This window comes from Mercenaria mercenaria, chromosome 14 (assembly GCF_021730395.1).
Source record: "Mercenaria mercenaria strain notata chromosome 14, MADL_Memer_1, whole genome shotgun sequence".
In the NCBI taxonomy this organism is placed as follows: Eukaryota; Metazoa; Mollusca; class Bivalvia; order Venerida; family Veneridae; genus Mercenaria; species Mercenaria mercenaria.
This window is the reverse complement of record NC_069374.1, coordinates 40,511,009-40,529,450: the sequence shown is the minus strand read 5'-3', so window position 1 is coordinate 40,529,450 and position 18,442 is coordinate 40,511,009. Positions and strand designations below refer to the sequence as shown.

The window sequence follows — 18,442 nt, the reverse complement described above, 5'->3', positions numbered from 1 at the left end:
ACTAAGACCTGTTTGTTGATATACGGGGTCGGGTGTGCATTTCCTCTGATTTTTTGCATCCATCTTGGATTTCATTTGTCAAATTCATTGACTTATTTAGCCAATGAAGTGTTAGATTTTTATGAGCATATTTTTATACAATCATGCAACATCTCACATTATTCACACAGTCATTATGCTCAACTGACGCAAGATTTTCATGGGAAATATATTTTATGGCTGCCTTTTGAATTTTTTTGGGCCGTATTAAATTTATTTTTTTCAATGCCAGTTTTAAAATTGTTTGGGGAGCGCATTTAGAAATATATAAACTCCCCATGCAATGTTTCAAAATTTTCAGTCACGCACAATTTCATGGGAAAATATTTTGTGGCCGCCATCTGAAATTTGTGGGCCATATTGCATTTGTTTATCCACTGTTAGTGAAAAATTTGTTTGAGGGGTGACTTCACAAATATATGTTCTACATGTACCATGCAACGTTAAATAATTTTCGCACATTCTTCCTTCAGAAGAGCATTTTCAGGGAAAATGATTTTTTGGCGCCATTTTAGATTAGGCCGCCATCTTGATTTTTTTCTATTTGCATATAGAGCTTGTCTGTAGATAAATATTACTTTCTGCTACATTTTTTTTCTCGCCATGTTTACAGTGCTATAGCATTTTTTACAAAACTGTTAATTATGGCGGCCATCTTGAATTTTGGCTATATCTACAACCTGCTTCCCAGTCGAAAATAAAGGGAAAATTTACACCAATCTACAATCGTGCCAAGTTTGAAACTTTTCACAGAAAGTGCACAATTATTTCCCCAAATTTCTTGGACTAATAGGACTACTATATATAATGTGCAGGTCCAGAGAGAGCCTCAGGTAAAGCTCCACCACCTTATGCAGACAAATGTCAAAGTCAAGTACCAGGAATGAGTCAAATGGAGATTCCACAACAACAGCACAAATAGACATTGGCAAGGAGGTATGGTATCCAGTCTTTTTTTATTGTACATTGTATAACTAATGTAAATTAATGTAATTTGGTGAAGCAAAATTTCGTATACGTATTATCTTCTTTAAAGGAAATGTAAAGGTTTTCTACAAACTTTTTTGTCAAAAGTATACCTTTTTAAATCCCCCGCCACAAGTGGTGGGGGGGGTGTTATAGGAATAGTCTCTGTCCGTCCGAGCATCTGTCCTTCCATCCGTCCGTAACATATTATTCCCTCTGTATCTCCTAAACCCATGCCCATGTTGGCTCAAGGTCACAACTCTAGGTCAAAGGTTTGAGCCTTCCATTTTGTGTCCGCTCTCCCATCTCCTAAACCCCTTTGAAGGATTTTCCTGAAATTTGGGTCAAATGATCACCTCATCGAGAAGATTTGCAGAACTCATAAGTCACCATGTTGACTCAAGGTCACAACTCGGGTCAAAGGTTTTGAGCCTTCCATTTTGTGTCTGCTCTGTATCTCCTAAACCCCTTGAAGGATTATCGTGAAACTTGGGTCAAATGATCACCTTATCAAGAAGATTTGCAGAACTCATAAGTCAGCCATGTTGCCTCAAGGTCACAACTCAAGGTCAAAGGTTTGAGCCTTCCATTTTGTGTCCACTCTGTATCTCCTAAACCCCATAAAAGATTATCATGAAACTTGGGTCAATGATCACCTCATCAAGAAATTTGCAGAACTTTTAAGTCAGCCATGTTGCTCAAGGTCAAGGTCACATCTCAAGGTCAAAGGTTTGACCCTTTCCTTTTTGTGCTGCTCTGAAATCTCCTAAACCCCTTAAGGATTTTCATGAAACTTGGTCAAATGATCACCTCATCAAGAAGATGTGCGAACTCATGGGGTCAGTCATTTTGGCTAAAGGTCAAGGTCACAAACTCAAGGTCAAATGTTTGAGCCTTCCATTTGTGCCCACTCTGAATCTCCTAAAAACCCTCGAAGAATTTTCAAATTCATTGATGTTGTTATCCATGGACATAAAATATACTTAAAAACGTCAGTGCTCCCACCTTATACCATCAACCCTTTCACTATCCATAACAGTGGCGGGGATATCGCTGTCTTCCAGACTGCCTTGTTCTATATTTTATCTGCTTATATTTTATATGGAACATTAATAATTTTACTGACTACCATACAGGAGGAAGGGGTCGAATCATCATTAGATAACAATGAGGTATTTTCATGTTCACAGTGTTTATGTTTAGTTTGGTTGTGGCACTTGAAAAATAACAGAGCTTGTTGTATTTACTTCTTTCTCTGCATGTTTTTAGTAGAACCTATGTGATCATAAGTTGTCAGTTTTCAAACCATCATAAACTTTTTTACAACAATCTTCTCCTACACTTCTGAGGCAGAAACTCTGAAACTTCACCAAATTTTTTGCTTGGGTGATACTTTTTATATGCCCTAAGAGACGTATTATGTTATACTCCTGGTGTCCGTCTGTCCGTCAGTCCGTTAGCAATTTCTTGTCTGCTCTGTGTGTGTGTCTGTCTCTGTCTCTGTCTCTGTCAAAGCTTGTCCGCACTCTTAAAGTCGAACATTTCTCATCTGATCTTCACCAAACTTGAACAAAATGTGTTTGACCATAAGACCTCGGCCAAGTTCGATAACTAGCCAAATCTGCCCAGGTACTTTTGAATTATGGCCCTTTAATTACTGATTGGGTCCATTCATCAAAGCCATCAAGAGAAACTAGACATTTTTCCCGTGGGGTCCACTCACAAAGCCATCAAGAGAAACTAGACATTTTTCAGTGGAGCAGTTGTGGAGACATGGGGCTTTTCTCAAAAGCATCTCTAGTTTTTAGCTCCACTATTCGGAGAATAGGGGGCTATACTACTCGCCCTGGCGTCGGCGTGACCCATCTTGGTTAAAGTTTTTCGGCAACCTTTGTTTTTCTGTCATACCTTTGTTACTATTGCTTATATCTTACTGTAACTTCACATAAAAAATTGTCCTATAACAAACAATGTATGTGTAGGGGGTGAGCCCATTATACCCAAGGTCAAGGTCACCAAGCTGTTATACTTAGGTTATTTTTAAGGTTAAAGTTTTTCCGCAACCTTTGTTTTTCTGTCATAACTTTGTTACTTTTGCTTATATCTTAATGTAATTCTCATTAACATTGTACAGCATACAAACATAATATATGCAGGGCTGGGCCCATTATACCCAAGGTCAAAAGGGCACAAAGGTTATACTTGGAATTATTTTCATGTTAAATTTTTCGAAAGCTTTATTAATAGATATTTCTTTGGTACTTTAAAAGATAAAGACTTGAAATTAAAAATATTTGTTTATAAATTTATCATCTGCATTGGGTTACATACCCCATAACTCTAATTTGTATTTTTGACAGAATTAAAGCCCCTTTTGTACTTAAACTTTTTTTTCAATCTTCGCTTTCTGGGGTATTACTTTAATGCAATATAAGATAAAGACTTGAAACTTAAAATGTGTCTTTATCACCATCATCTGCATGTGTGGTAACAATCTCCATAACTCTGATTTGTATTTTTGACCAAATTATGCCCCTTTTATACTTTAAATTTTTTTTTTAACAAACTTCGTTTTTTTGGCATAACTTTGGTACTATATAAGATAATGACTTGAAATCAAAATATATCTTTACAATCATCATCTGCATTTGTGTAACAATCCTAATTACTCTAATTTTGTGTATTTGATGGAAATTTTGGGCCCCTTGGTGTATCTTCCTTTTTTAGTAGAGGTCTCTTATTCAGACATATATTCATTTTACTGTTTACCCCCAATAGTGGAGCGCTCTGTCTTACGGACAGCTCTTGTTTTTTAATTACTTCCCTTTTGTATGATCTATAAATAGCTTATTTTGAAACTTTTTTATTATTGGCCGTAGGGAAAAACCAAAACCACCCTTTTTTGTGGTATAACATGGATGGGTACCTCCAATTTTTTTGGTGTATTTTTGACATACATGTAACCTGAATTTTGGAATTTCTTCCCTTTGTAGTTCCTGTCTTTTGGGCTTCAACAGTAAAGTTCTTTTAAAATTTTGCTCCCATCCTCTGATGTAACCCCTTGGGCGTATATTGCCTCGCTTGGCGGAGCTCTTGTTAAAATGTGTACAAATAAAGATAATCCCTGCATAACTTGAGTTTGAAAAAAAAACTTTAAAAATCTTTTTCTTATATATGATTCTGCAGTAGTTGGAGCTTCATTAGTCTTGGTCTGTAGCATCATTATAAGGTCCTCTCCCAATTTTATTCAAAATGGGTGCACTCAGCCGTATTTAGGGGTGGAAAAAGTTAAAAATAGACAAATGTTTATATGACTTCTAATGAATCGCTAGATGGACCTTCATCAGACTTGGCCTGTAGCATCATTATAAGGTCCTCTCCCAATTTTATTCAAAATGGGGCACTCAGCCCTGCCCTATTTAAGGGGGTGGAAAAAGCTAACAATAAACAAACCTTTAAATGACTTCTAATGAATCGCTTGATGGACCTTCATCAAACTTGATCTGTAGCATCATTATAAGGTCCTCTCCTTAATTTCTTAATATGGGGGGTGCATTGCACCTTTTAGGAGCCACGAGAGCTTGAAATAGAAAAACCTTACTAAGACATGATTGTGTGACATTAAACCCAACAAAACAAAACAAACAGACTTGGAGGTCAATGGTTTATATGGTTTCTTCTGTGTCCAATTTATAAACTGACATCATCCATTAAAGAAATTTTATAGTACAGTGAAACACCACTCGCTCAAGCATCGATGATTTGAGCACCCGGGCTCGCTCGAGCAATTCATGTGGTCCCGGCCGATTTCCTTCTATTTTGTATGTGAAATTACCATGGTTGGGCCGAGCTTCAATAACGGGATCACTCGAGCATGACACTTGTCTATTAATTTACTCTTTTTTGCTTCTAGCAACTCAAGCAGAGGTGTCAAAATTTTTCACACCTTTGGCGGTCAGAATGTATAGGTTAATTTAAAATTTTAGCATTCTTTGAGAATTGAGTGGTGTATTCGCCGACTATTTTAAATGTTTTTTGTTAGTTTATTTGATCTGATAGTGAGAGATTAATTATTGATGAAAGGTTGAAGAAAAGTTTTATTAATCAAAATGATCAATTAATGTTTGTTTTGATTAAAGCAAATATTTATTATTTTAAATCTTTTCTGCGGATCAAAAAGATGAAATGAGATCTTTAAAATTTTAATCAGCAGTTGTTTGCTGCAAATAAAGGGGAAAAAAAAGCCTTTTCATAAAATGAGATGATGAGATCTTAAAAATTTTACAAAACTTACCAAAAAATAGAAAAGGTACAAAGAGCTGCAGCAGATTGTTATAAATGACTACTCATCCCAAAAGCAGCGTAACATCAATGCTTGAAACTCTTAAAGGGCAGCATTAGAACAAAGAAGAATACAGTCATGCATTTTTAATTATGTTGTATAAAATATCACACAACCTCGTCTCTGTAGATCATAACCACTGACAACCTGTAGAAATTAAACTTTGGCAGTGCTCGATTACGGTACCGTAATCCTAGCCCCGGTTCTAGGATTACGGAAGTTCCGTTTTCCCTAGACAACCCTATGAGGATAGGCTAGGATTACGGAAGTATTTAAGAGACATCAAAAATATGTTAAGACCATGCATAAATGTGTTGTAAATTTCTTTTTTCCCACTTTATTAAAATAGCGATTTTGATGCCTGCCTTTTTATTCCGTGTTATCTATCCGCCATTTTGGGTTAGTATAATTTTAAAAACGCTATATTAACGGGGGTAGGGATAGAGTGCGAAATGGACTCCATTTCGCAAAATGGACTTTACGTCTACGAAATGGACTTTTTTTTTCTTAATTGTGATTTTAAATGAAAAAGTTATATGTATTTTTCTCCATAGATATGATTGGTAATAGGTAAAGCATATTGATCACCTTTGAAAATCATTTTTTTAATTTATAACCAAAATATTGCAATTTTATTAAGACCCCCGTCCTCCGAAATGGACATTTTCGTGCCAAAAATTCTACAAAATGGACTTTTATTTTCTTAATTATGGGTTTTAATTTTGATGAAATTTTATATTTTTATAAAACGGTATGATAGATTAGAGGTAATACTAAATGTTGGTCATTTTTTGATAATATATTTTTCTAATTTTTAACCAAAATATTACAATTTTTTAAAGACCACGTCGTCCAAAATGGACATTTTCGTGCCAAAATTCAACGAATGGACTTTTATTTTCTTAAATTTATGGGTTTAATTTTTATGATTTTTGTTTTTCATAAGAAGATATGATAGGTTAAAGGAAATTTAAAATATTGGTCACCTTTTATAAATTATTTTTGTATTATAACCAAAATATTACAAGTTAGTAAGCCGCGCCTCCGAAATGGACATTTTCGCGCCAAACTTCTACGAAATGGACTTTTATTCTCTTAACTGTGGGTTTAATTTTGATGAAATTTGTATTTTCATAAGAAGATATGACAGGTTAAATAAGAGGTAAAATAAATATTTGTCACCTTGGATAAATTATTTTTCCAAGTTATAATCAAAATATTACAATTTATTCAGACCGCGTCCGCTGAAACGGACTTTTTTCGCGCCAAAGTTATACAAATGGACTTGTATTTCTTAATTGCGGATCTAAATTTGTTGAAGTTTGTATTTCATAAACAGTATGATAATTAGAAGTAATACTAAAAGTTTGTCACTTTTGATAAAATTTTTTTTTCTAATCTATAACCAAAATATTTCAATGTATTAAAACAGCGCCCCCCGAAATGGACATTTTCGTGCCAACCTTCTTTCGAAATGGCGGCCCGCGGAAATATTATAGAAATATGAGGGTAAAAGTTAGGTTTAAAAAAATATTCTATACTTTGATTTTTTTTATTTATTAACCATATTGTATGTTATTAAAGACCATTTGTTTTTGATTTTATGACAAAAATTGCAGGTACAATGTTATATATGAAAACATAGATAATTCTATAATATTCCGTGTGCCACCTTAAGATTATACTAACCCAAAACAGCGGATTCGATAGCACGAAATAATAGTGAAATAAGTAATTTTATGCATGTCCTAACATATATTTGATGCCTCTTAAATACTTCCGTAATCCTAGCCTATCCTCATAGGGTTGTCTAGGAATACGGAACTTTTAACAAGCTGTATATATTACTGCTCTCACTCTTTTAACAACATGAATATCATGTATCATGTAACATAGTAACATGCTTTTAACAACTGCCCCGACCTCCCATTTATGAGGTTATTAATAAAACCCGGCCCGGCCCGGCCCAAACCACGGAAATAGCCGATTCCGATTGTACGGAAACCACCGGAAACTTACGAACGGAAGGCTAATATAATTACGAATGATATCGTGTCCATATCGACTTACATATTTAGAATTTAGTAAAAAAAAAAAAAACACTGAACTTTATGATGCCCGCGGGAATTCTTTGATGAATGGGTTAAGACTGTGTTCTTTCTGGTTGCAAAAATGTCTTAATATAATTTGTAAACTTGTACACAGGAAGTCGTTATACATAGCGTTGTTTTGACGAGCCTTCTAATTAGTTCCCGATATTTTGTATCGTTATCATTTTTATACTATTTTTAAAATACGTTTCGTCTAAAAAAATTGTTATATTTCGAAGAAAGGATATCCTCTCGGGCCTCAAAAAGTTTTTGTTTCACCTGTGCATTCCCACCTAAATTTAAATTTTTTGTGCCGGTAACATGCCTAAAAAATAGTTAGTAAATAGGCAGGTTTTTTTATGATACTTTTTTGTTCAATGAGACTTTACAGAAATTATTTTTTATGTCAAAAAAAAAAGAAAATGAATACGAATAATTTCTAATATCACTGACAATTTTTTAAAAAATAGAATGAGCACTTTTTATAAAAAGTTTTTAAAAATCTCAAAGACCATAAAACATTTAGGGTCATGTAAAAAATTTAGGATAGGTCGGGATACCGATTACGCACGAAGAATGCAGCGTTGAATATTGAAAAGTTTTACACACGGTTACCCCTTTTTTTTAAAATATTCCTGTATAAATATATAGAAACAAATTGTGAGTTTGGTTTGTTCACGCAGTATTTGAGTATCTCTTGAACTTAGTCGACTGAATTGACGTACGATGAAAGTCACACATTGAATATATTGTGGTACATTGCAGTTTTTGGCTTAGTCTTTGTACTTTCAATATTCGATTTCAATTCGGCAGGTTGCTATGATGTTTTAACATCTTTTTTTTCTTTTTTCAAGTTTGCAAGTAATCTCTGAATAAACTGACTTACTTAAGTTATATTCAAATTAGTTCAAAACTATATTAGAGTAGAATCGAGATACAAAGTTTACCATTTTTTCATTTTTGTACAGATGTCTCGTAATCCGGAGGTCGGGGGTCGGATCCTGTCAGGGATTTTGACCGTAACCTCCCAAAAGGGCCCTTCTTTCGGTGAGAGTATGGTTAGTGTCCAGGAAGCAGTCATCGGTGTATTTCACATTAGTTGGTGAACCAAAACTCGACGCGAAAAAGAAATCTTTTAAATGGGAACAAAAATTACCATTTAACTGCACTCAATATATAGAAAGAATCACAATGTTTCGTGAAAAAAGACCAAGTAAAAACTTGTTAAGGTTCGTTTGGAAAATTTACCAATACTCTACACTTTCAGATTATGCATTTTGATACTTCAGATTAAACTTCAGTGGTTAGAATTATCTTGCAAAACTTTGCAATTTATTTAGGTTGATTTGATATATTATTGTATACAGAATACCCTTTCAGTCGTTTGCTAGTGCTCGGCATTTTTGATACATAACAAAAGAAATCGTTTTTTGCCCGCTAAACATAATTTACAAATAAGTCTGGAAAAAAAAAAAAGAAAACTTTGAGGATGGTGTTTCTTCAAATCTCACAATTTCTTCATTAAGATTTTTTTTGTAAATTTATCAATATCACAGTGTACTGCAGACGATTTATTCTAACATTGTTACTTTACTATGGTCAGTGACCTGAGTGGGAAGAAATTTATTTGTTAGATTTTTGTATGATTTTGCATTACAAATTTTTTTTTTGGTAAAATTTTGTTCATTCTACAGAATTCTGTAACATTTACTTTTCGGCATATGATTTTAGCTTTTTCCCGGTTTGCCCCGGGGAAGATTTTTTAAAATTTTTTCGACTTTTGAAAATTTTTTTCGAAAGGGGAAATTTAAAAATTTTTCATTTAAAAAAGGAGGGTTAAAATTTTTTGACTAAAAATTTTGGGAAACATGAAAATTTGAAAACCCAAACCTTTTTTTCAAAAACAAAGTCAAACATTTTTTTAAAATTATGGAACCCCAAAAAAAGCATTGTTTTGGGTTATGTATAAATTATATGGCGCCCTAGTACTGTTTGAAATTTTATTTTTAAAAAATTTTTTTTGTTTCCCAGTCAATAGCACATCAAATTTAATGTCCTTTTTGTAGTGAAGGAAATTTTTTTTTTTAAAAGGACCCAATTTAAAAAATAATTTTTGTTTTAAAAATTAAATTTTGTTTTTTTGTAGTTGTAAATAATAGCGGGCAGTTTATCATGTCCGTATCTATAATTTTTAAATAAATTTTTATTTTTCATATTTTTTTTTAAAATTTTTTAATTTTTGGGTCTTTTAAAAAAGAAAATTTTTGAAATTAAGGGAAAGTAATAATTGACTTTTTTTAAAAATCATGTGACGTCTGAACTTAGTAGCATATTTTTTTTTAAAACACTTTATTTTTTATGGGTCCTTTCGGGGGTATGGTTTTCCCCAAAGGAGCAGTTTTTTGCCCTAAATTATTTGTTTTTGCTAGGGTCTTACCAATGTTATTATTTTAGTTTCCCTTCCGCCTTCGATTTTCCCCTGGTGATGCCCTTTAACCCGGAAGAACAAGGGCCCGAGGTTCACTTGTCTTCACTCCCCGGGAAGGGAAATATTCCCAGCGCAGGGCTTACGACCCAGGGTTTTGTGCCGAAACCGCAAAGACGATGATTTTTGTTTTCCTCGAAGTCAGCCAGGGATGCAATCACCCTACCACCATAGGGAGCCAAAAACGGAAAAAAACGTTTTCCCGGGGTTTTTTAAAGGGACTGGTTTTTGAGATATGTTTTGTTTTTGCTACTTAAAGTTCCCAATTACTTTAAAAAGACCGGGTTAAAGGCAGATTAGAAGGGGCCTAAAAAGAATTTTGAAACTAGAGATACTAAATTTTTTTTTTTTTTTTTTGATAATCATTTTTTTTTCTTTTATATCTATTCATTGTTAATAATCATCTTTTATAAAAAAAATTTGAAAAATATTGTAAAGGGTTTGATTTGTTCTGATTTTTACTGTCGCCTTTAACGGCCTTTCTTGTCACAAGGTTTGTCGAGTGGGATTGGCGACCGGGACACAGTAGGTTTTTCGAACAATTAAAAAACCCCCTTTTAAAACTGCAGCAAAAAATTTGGGTTAAAAAATTCCTTTTGTTTTGTTCAATTGGTTTACAAAAAATTTTATTTTTATTCATTTTTCAGAGTGACGTTTTTCCTCAGACAAGAAAAGGGACGATCCATAGTTTTCGCTAACCAGTTTTAAAGTGGTCACAGACTGATAGAAAAGTTTTTTAAACGACACTTGGAAATTTCTGGGGTGAGTTCGTTCCTTTTATTTTTTTTTTGGGTTTTTTTTGTGTCACCCATGTTTAAGCCCCCATATATCTGGGGCTGAGAGTGCCCGCCCTTGACAAGGAAGTTATCCACCACCTTAATTGGGGCGTCGCCCAAACTTCTCCCAGTGCCCCTATTTTGTTTTAGTGTACTGTATACATACTAGATACAGTTTTACTTTGTTTTGTGTTAGAAAGATTGTTTATTTAATATATTTTAAAAAACCTACCCCTTATTTTTTAGGGAAAAACTGTTGTGTTAAACCAAATTCTTTATTTTAGGAAAAGCACTTTGGTTTTTTTTTGGTTTTTTTTGGGTTACATAAAGGGGTAACACCAGTTACATTTTTTTTTGAAAATTGATAAGGCAAAGGAAATTTTTTCCCAGCCTACGGGACTGTATTTTTGTTATTTTTTGCCTATGCAACCTTGATTAAACCATAGAACTGTTGCGCAATTTTGTGTTTTTATTTTAGTGAGGACTTTTGTGTAGAATATACGTAAAAGTATAGTATTTTTTTTGGCTTCAGTGGTAAAAGTAAGCCTTAGTGAAAAACTAGTGTAGTCTGGTTTTTCCCTCACATTGTTTTTTTTAGTGTCTCAGGTTTGGTTATAGTAGCGGTGTCCCGAAATTTTTAAAAATGTTAACTATGTAACAAACATGACTGGGTTTTGTAATTTTAACAAAAGGTAGGACAGGATTTACTTTTATAAAGGGGAGAGGAATTACGTAATTTTGTTAAGGAAGGCGGTGGGGAAACCCGGAGGAAAAATATAGTTTTAAAGCAGAGAAAGAAAAAATTAGAAGCAAAAAATTTACAAATTGAAGCGGGAAAAGGAAAGTTAGAGTTAGAACCTAGTTTTGCAGAAAAAAAAAAGATGAATATGAAAAACAATGTAGTTTAGAAGCAAGATTAAAGAGTAGAAGCAAAAAAGAATAGATTGAAGCAGATAGGGAAAAAATTAGATTAGAGGCTAGGTTGCAAAAGGAAAAAGATAGAGAAAATAAAAAGTAAGTTGGGAATTTAGTAAGTTTAGAATAACGGACGAAAGTTAGAACAGGTTAATTTTAGAAATGGAAAAGGAGAATTTAAAAGTTAGCTAGGAAGTTAGAAACAGAGAAGGGGGAAGCAGAAAGTAAAAAATTAGAAACAGAGGCATAAAGTTTAAGCAGACTTAAAAAAAGATGGAAAGGAAAAAGGGTTTAAAGGGTTAAGATGTTCCCTTTGATGAGAAAATTGTTCCATGGATGCGACTTGAATGTTTTCAAAACGAACCGGGTTGCGCAGGATTGGATAAAAGATATGGTCACTTAACTTACCTTTTCCTTCAAAAAGGGTACGGCAAGAGGGGTTTTTGAAAAGGCCTTTCCGTTGGAAAAATAGGAAGGATTATGAAAAACGGGAAAAGCCGCTTTGCTACTTTCCATTTCCCGAACTCACTGACGAGGGGGCTATAAAAAAAATTTTTAAAAACCTGAGGGGCCCCGGGGTTTAATGAGTTTTTGTGTTTTTTCAGCCAAATAATTTAAAAATTTTTAGAGGGGTTCCCCTTAAAATGAGTGGGGTAGAGAAAACGTACAAGGGAAATTGTTAGATTTTTTTTCTTAGGGACCAATTTTTAGAGGTCTGAAAATTAGAGAACTTTACCAAATTTGAGTAGAAAGAAGTTAGTTAAAGCTAAGGATGTAGAAAGAAAAAAGGGCAGATTGTTTGCAAAGACCTGGAGGTCCCAAGAAAGTCGTAAAAAATTCGAACCAAAAAGGCCCGGGAGCAAAAAACCCATATAAAAATACCTCAGAGAAAACTACCTAGTAGTGTAATTTTGGCACTAGTTTTGAGGTAGTACAATGTTGCAAATAGGGGAAAGGGTTTATAAACCCTTTTGGGGTGTACTGAAGGGTTAAAATTGTGGTCGAATGGGGAAATTGTTCTATTCTGTAGGGGGAAAGTACGGCCCGGTAACAGGCTAAGCGGGCAGCAGAGTTAGAAAGTAGAGCAGGAACGGGAAAAGTAGTAAAGGGGAATAAAAAAGAAAGGGAAAGGAAAAATAGGGGTAGACCGTAAACCGATCGGATTTAGAGGTAGAGGAAGAAATAAAAGATAGAGGGGAGAAGCAAGTAGGTAAAGGGGGGAAATAGCTTTATAAACAAAAAGTATGTTAGGATTTAGGTATGCTTAGGTAAGTACAGGGCCTAAAAAACCCGGTACTTGTAATGGTGGGGAAATTAATCATTTTTCAGAAAAAGGGTTTAAAACAGGTGGATAGGAAACGGAAACTTGGGTGAACAAGTCATTTTTGAGAAAAAACCCTTTAGAGTAATTAAAGATGGGAGTGAAATAGTCTAAAAATTGTAGCGGAATAATATTGATTGTCCGTTTTTTAAAGGGGTTCAGTAGGGGCCCGTTGGGTTTGGGAGAAAATTCCTACCAATGATTTTTTTTTTTTGGAAATGTAGGGGGAGTGAAGAACCTCAGTTTTAGTATTTAAAAGGTCAGAATAAAAACTAGGGCGCAAGCCAAAGTTAAGAAGCAAGTAAAGTTAAAATTTCCCCGTCTCAAAATTTTAAGATGTATCTAGAGGGGAAATTCTTAGAAAAGAAAAACAAAAAAGGGATAGCCTTTAGATTTGGAAGAAAGAAGGCTGAGGAAGGTACGTTTAAAACATTGTAGGGAAAAGGGTTGGGTTTGGGTTTTGGATAAGGAATAGTTTAATTATATAGAATTATACCGCCCAAAATTTAACAAAAGTAGACAGCTGATTGTCCTAAATGTCTTAGGGGAAACTGTGATAAAATTTTGCACATGTTTTCGTTACTTCGGGCCTTTTAAAAGGAAAAAAGGAAAAACTATTGATAGGGAATTGGGGCAAATTTTTTACGGGCCAGGAGTTTTTGGCGGGGTTTTGGAGGAAATGTAAACCCCCAAGTAGTATTTGTCAACGAACTATGGGAAAGGGTAGATTAAGAAATTTCCCGTTGGGAAAAAATTGCCTTTGATTGAAACTCCTTTTAAGGGAGAGTTGCGGGTCGATATCGTTGGGTTTCCGATCGAACCAAATGACTGATGGGAAAAAACGGGTTTCTTTTTGGGCCCTTAGGGTTATTATGCTACTAGATACCCCAAAAGCTATCCCCAAACCTAGTATTAAAACTGAGAGAGTCAGACCCTTTAGTAATAGGGTATAGGTTAGGATTTCCAGAGGAAATCTTCCCCGATTGTGGTTCGCAGTTTACGTCGACCTTAGGCAGAATTTAAAGGGGTTTAATTGTCTTTAAAAGGCGGGTTAACTCCAACCCCGAATCCCCCTTTTGGTAACGGTTTAGAAAGGGTTTTAACGGTTTTGAAGAAAATTTGTTAAAGGGGTTGTAGTGAGAGACCTAGGTTTGGGGATAGGTATTTAAATTGCAAATGTTTTTTGCTTTAACCGTGAATTCCCCGCAAAAAGTTTGGGTTTTTCTTTTTTTAAAGTTACTTTATGGTAGAAAAAAACCCGTGGACCGATAACGTGCTAAGAGAGTTATGGGTGGTAAGACGGGAAAAAAAGGGGTTTAAAAACCTCTTCCCCAGAAATTTTTATGGTTTTGGGCAAAAAAATTTTGGGGTTACGGGGTAAGAAAACTCAGAACATTTAGAAAAAAAGGTAGTGCTAAAAACAAAAGTTTTAAAAAAGGGAAAAGGCTAAGATAGGGGGTTTAAGGCGGGGTAGAAAGGGTTTACTTGTATTTTTACCTAAAAACAAAAAAGTTGTTGTTACAGGGGAAAGGGGCCCCCCTTACTTTGTAAAAGGGGTTTGTAAATGGGACAGATTAAAAGGTAGATGTAGACGGAAATTTGGGAAAACTTTTAAAATGAAAAAAATGCTAAAACCCGCCCGTGAAGGGAAAGGGGACGATAGTAAATTTAAAACCAGATAAGGGATTTTTAAGAAAAAAGGTTTGGGGAGCCAAATTGTAGAGGAGGATCAAAAGAGATTATGATAGATTAGCCCCGAATAAAAGTAGTGATGATTTTTCGAGTAGAGTAAAAAAAAAATTTTATTTTTGTGTCCTTTAAAGCAGGGTACAAAAAACTTCCCAAGATGTAGAGAAAAACCCGGGTGTTCCCAAAGTAGAATGTAAGCAGGAAGTGTAGACTTTTAAAAAAATTTCTCAGATGTACTGACAGATTTTTCCCTGGAAATACTAACTTATTTGAACAGATTTTCAGTTGTCAACTACAGTTCCGATAAGAGTAAAGGGTTATCCTTTTCCCTTTCCCTTTCCCACCCGTAGTGAAAAAAAGGAATAGAAAAAATTTGGAGTTGGGAGAAATCAAAACCCAAACAAATGCTCCATTTTCCCCCCCTTATTGTCCTCATAAGGAAAAAAGTTTAACATTATGGGTTCTGTTTTAAAATTTTCGCCAGGTCAACAAACTGAGGGTTTTCGACCGGAACCTTCCAAAACCCCAATGGAGGAGATTTTTTCAAAACTCAAAGTACAAAATTTTTTTCCCAAAACCCAAGATTTGACCCCCAAAGGTTACGGCCCAGGTTCCTTTGTCTAAAAAGGCAAAACCCTGACTGCTTTGAAACCCCAAAAAGGTTTTTTTCCGGGCCCCGAAAGATCCCCCTTTGGATTATTTTTAACGCCCAAAAGTTTTGTAGACTGATGGGGAAAGGGTTTTTGAAGGACCTGGGGCCCCTCAATAGCTTCATTGATGATATCCGGGTGTTTTAAATCACGGCCCAAAGAAACATGTAGTACCCCCTTACGGGAGTTGTTAACCGGACTAAGAGGGGGCAAATTTAAACAGCAAAACCGCCCAAAGTTTTTTATGGGTTTTTCAAAAATTAAATTTTTAGGGAACTGAAAGGAAAAGGGTTCAGACCCTTGAACCAGTTCCCAAAATAAGGTACAGGCTTTACAGGAGGGCCGAAAGACCAAAAAACCAAGAAGGAAAATACTTCATTTTAGGTGTAGTGGGTTTTCCCCCAGAAAGTTTACCCCAAAAATTTTGCCCCCATTGCATTTCCCTAAAAGATTTGACGAAAAAGGGTCAGCCAAATCTTTAGAGTGGGGTGAAAATCAAGAAAAGGCTTTCCAACTTTGAAGGTAAATTAAAGGGGCCCCCCTATTTTGAAGTTGCCCGATTTTTGATCGACTTTTTTTATTGAAAGTTGATGCTTTAGAGTGGCCAAAAGGGTCATTATTTTCAGGGAAAATGAAGGAAGAAATTACCGTAACGTATGCTAGAGAAAATTTCTAAACCCAGGGGGCAAAAGTACTCAGTGATAGAGAAAAGTGTTTAGCGATGTATGGGGGGAGCTAAGTTTTTACCGGGAAATTTTTTCGGTAAAAGACCCTTTTTTATTAGAGGGGCAGAAACATCAGCCGCCCTTTTTTGAAAAAAAACGAAAATTAGCAACTCCAGGCGAAGAGATGGGCATTGGCAATTTCAGCCATATAGGATCAGTATTAGAGCAATTCCTGGGGAGAGAAAAGTAGGCGCAGTTATTTTTATTTAAATGTAGACAGGGGGCTTTTTATATTTGGGGTTAAAATAGTGACAGTGTTGTTTTTTTTTGGTTTGCTATTTTTCAGATTCATTTTGTTTTAATTAAGGGAAAAATTTTGGAAATTTTTTTTTAAAGGGGGGGCGTGTGTCACAAAATTTACTTTTTGGGGCCTTTTTTTTATATGTTTTGTAAAAGCAGGTATTGCCCCCCCTCGTTTTTTTAAATTTTTGAATTTTTTGAGGTAAATGCAGATTTCAAGCATGAAATTTCCTCCAATTTTTTTTTTTATTTCCCTAACTTAAAAATTTCCCTGTAAAAATTTTATTTAAAATTTTTTTCGTAATAAGAAAAATTATATTTTAAAAAATTGTAATTTATGGTTTTTTTTCCCCCAAAAACCACTATAATGGGGCCCCAAATTGTCAATTTAAATTCGGGGCCCCAAAAAAGTTAGAATTTCCCGGGTAAGTCGTGAAAAACCCGTGAAAAAAGAAATAGAAAAAGTTCACCTTTGGCCCTGAATTTCCCTTTAAATTTAGTATTTTTGGGGGGAATTTCCCCTTTTTAAAAGACTGGACTAGTATGGCCCTTTCGACCAAAACCCCCTTACGACTTTATAGACGAATCTATACTGTTTTTTCTTGCTTTTTAAATTTTTGCTTTGATTTGGGTAAAAAAATTTAATTTTTTTGATTTTTGTATGTTTTTGCATTTCAATTTTTATTTGGTAAATTTTTGTTCATTCTAAAAAATTCTGTAAAAATTTACTTTTTTGGAAAATGGGTTTTAAACTAGTTTCGGTATGTAAGGGGTGATTTATTAAAATTTTTAGACTTTTTTAAATTATTTCCCAAAGAGGAAAACAAAAATTTTTTCAAATTTTTATAAAATTTTTTAAATTTTTACTGAAATTTTTAACATGAAAAATTGTAAAAACACTGTTTCAAAAATTTTTGTCAACAATTTTTTTTAATTAAAGGAACGCCCTTACTCATTGTATTGTTAAATATAAATCTTTAAAGGCAATCTATATGTGTATGTTAAAATATTATTGAAAATTTTTAAATTTTGTGCCCCGGGCTATAGCACATCTAATTTTAAAGTCCCTTGTATTTTAAAGGCTTAGAATTATATGGATGGGCCAAAATTTTTATATAAAAGTTTTATTTATATTGAATTTTGTTAAATTTTTAGTTGAAAAAAAGCTGAGTTTTTATTCCGTAACTATAAAAGGTTTTTATCATAAACTTTTTCATATTTTTCTTATACTTTAACTTTTGTCTTTTAAATAAGTAATTTTTTTTAAAAATGGAAGTAAAAAGTGAAAGTATTTTTAAACATGTAAGTCTAAATTAGTACACATTAAATTTTTTATAAGTAGCACGTATTAAATTTTTGGGAGCCTAGGAGGATGGTAAAACCCCAAAGGGGCATTTTAGGGCCCCGACTTATTTGTTTTGCTATGGTGCTTCCATATGTTATATTTTTAGCTTCTTCCGCCAACGATTTTTCCTGGTGATGTCATAACCCGGAATACAATGCCCGAGGTTCACTTGTCTTACTCGCCCCGGATGTGATATTCCACGCAAGCTTTAGTCCCAAGGTTTTTGCCCTAAACCGCAAAAAAAAGATGATTTTTGTTATCCTTGAAGTCGCTCAGGGATGGGAATCACCCACCCCCTTTGGGAGCCAACACGGAATCCCAAAGTATTTTTACCGGGTTTTAAAAGGGGCTTGATTTTTAGATATGTTTTGTTTTTGCCACTTAAAGTTCACAATTACATTAAAGACCTGGTCACGTCGATTAGAATGGACTATAAAACTTTTTTATCTAGAGATTTCTGAATTTTTTTTTTCTTTCTGATTAAACAGTTTTTTTTTTTCTTTTCATATCTTTTCATTGTTAAAAATCATCTTTTTTAATAAATTTGTAAATTTGTAAAGGGGGTTGAAAATTTGGTTTTTGTGGGTTTCGTCGCCGGTACGGCCTTTTTTGTCAAGGGTTCCCCCAAAACCCAAATAATTTTTTGTGTCCGGAAAAACCTAAAAATAGTTAGAAAAAAGGCAGGGTTTTTTTTTTTGATACTTTTTTTTTCAATGGACTTTACAAAATTATTTTTATGTCAAAAAAAAAAAAAGAAAATGAATACAATAATTTTAATATCACTGACAATTTTAAAAAATAGAATAGCACTTTTTTTTTTAAAAAGTTTTTTTAAAACTCAAAAAACCATAAAACCTTT

The 18,442-nt window shown here is 34.1% G+C and overlaps 1 protein-coding gene across 1 annotated transcript in view; it reads left to right on the top strand.

Moving 5' to 3' along the window:
• LOC128548172 (atypical protein kinase C-like) overlaps positions 1-926 on the top strand; it is an 89,527-nt gene extending 88,601 nt beyond the window's left edge. The window contains exon 7 of the mRNA XM_053522599.1: positions 855-926. Within this exon, the coding sequence (XP_053378574.1) occupies positions 855-926 (72 nt within the window). The remainder of the gene's footprint in view (positions 1-854) is intronic.
• The last annotated feature ends 17,516 nt before the right edge of the window (positions 927-18,442 follow it).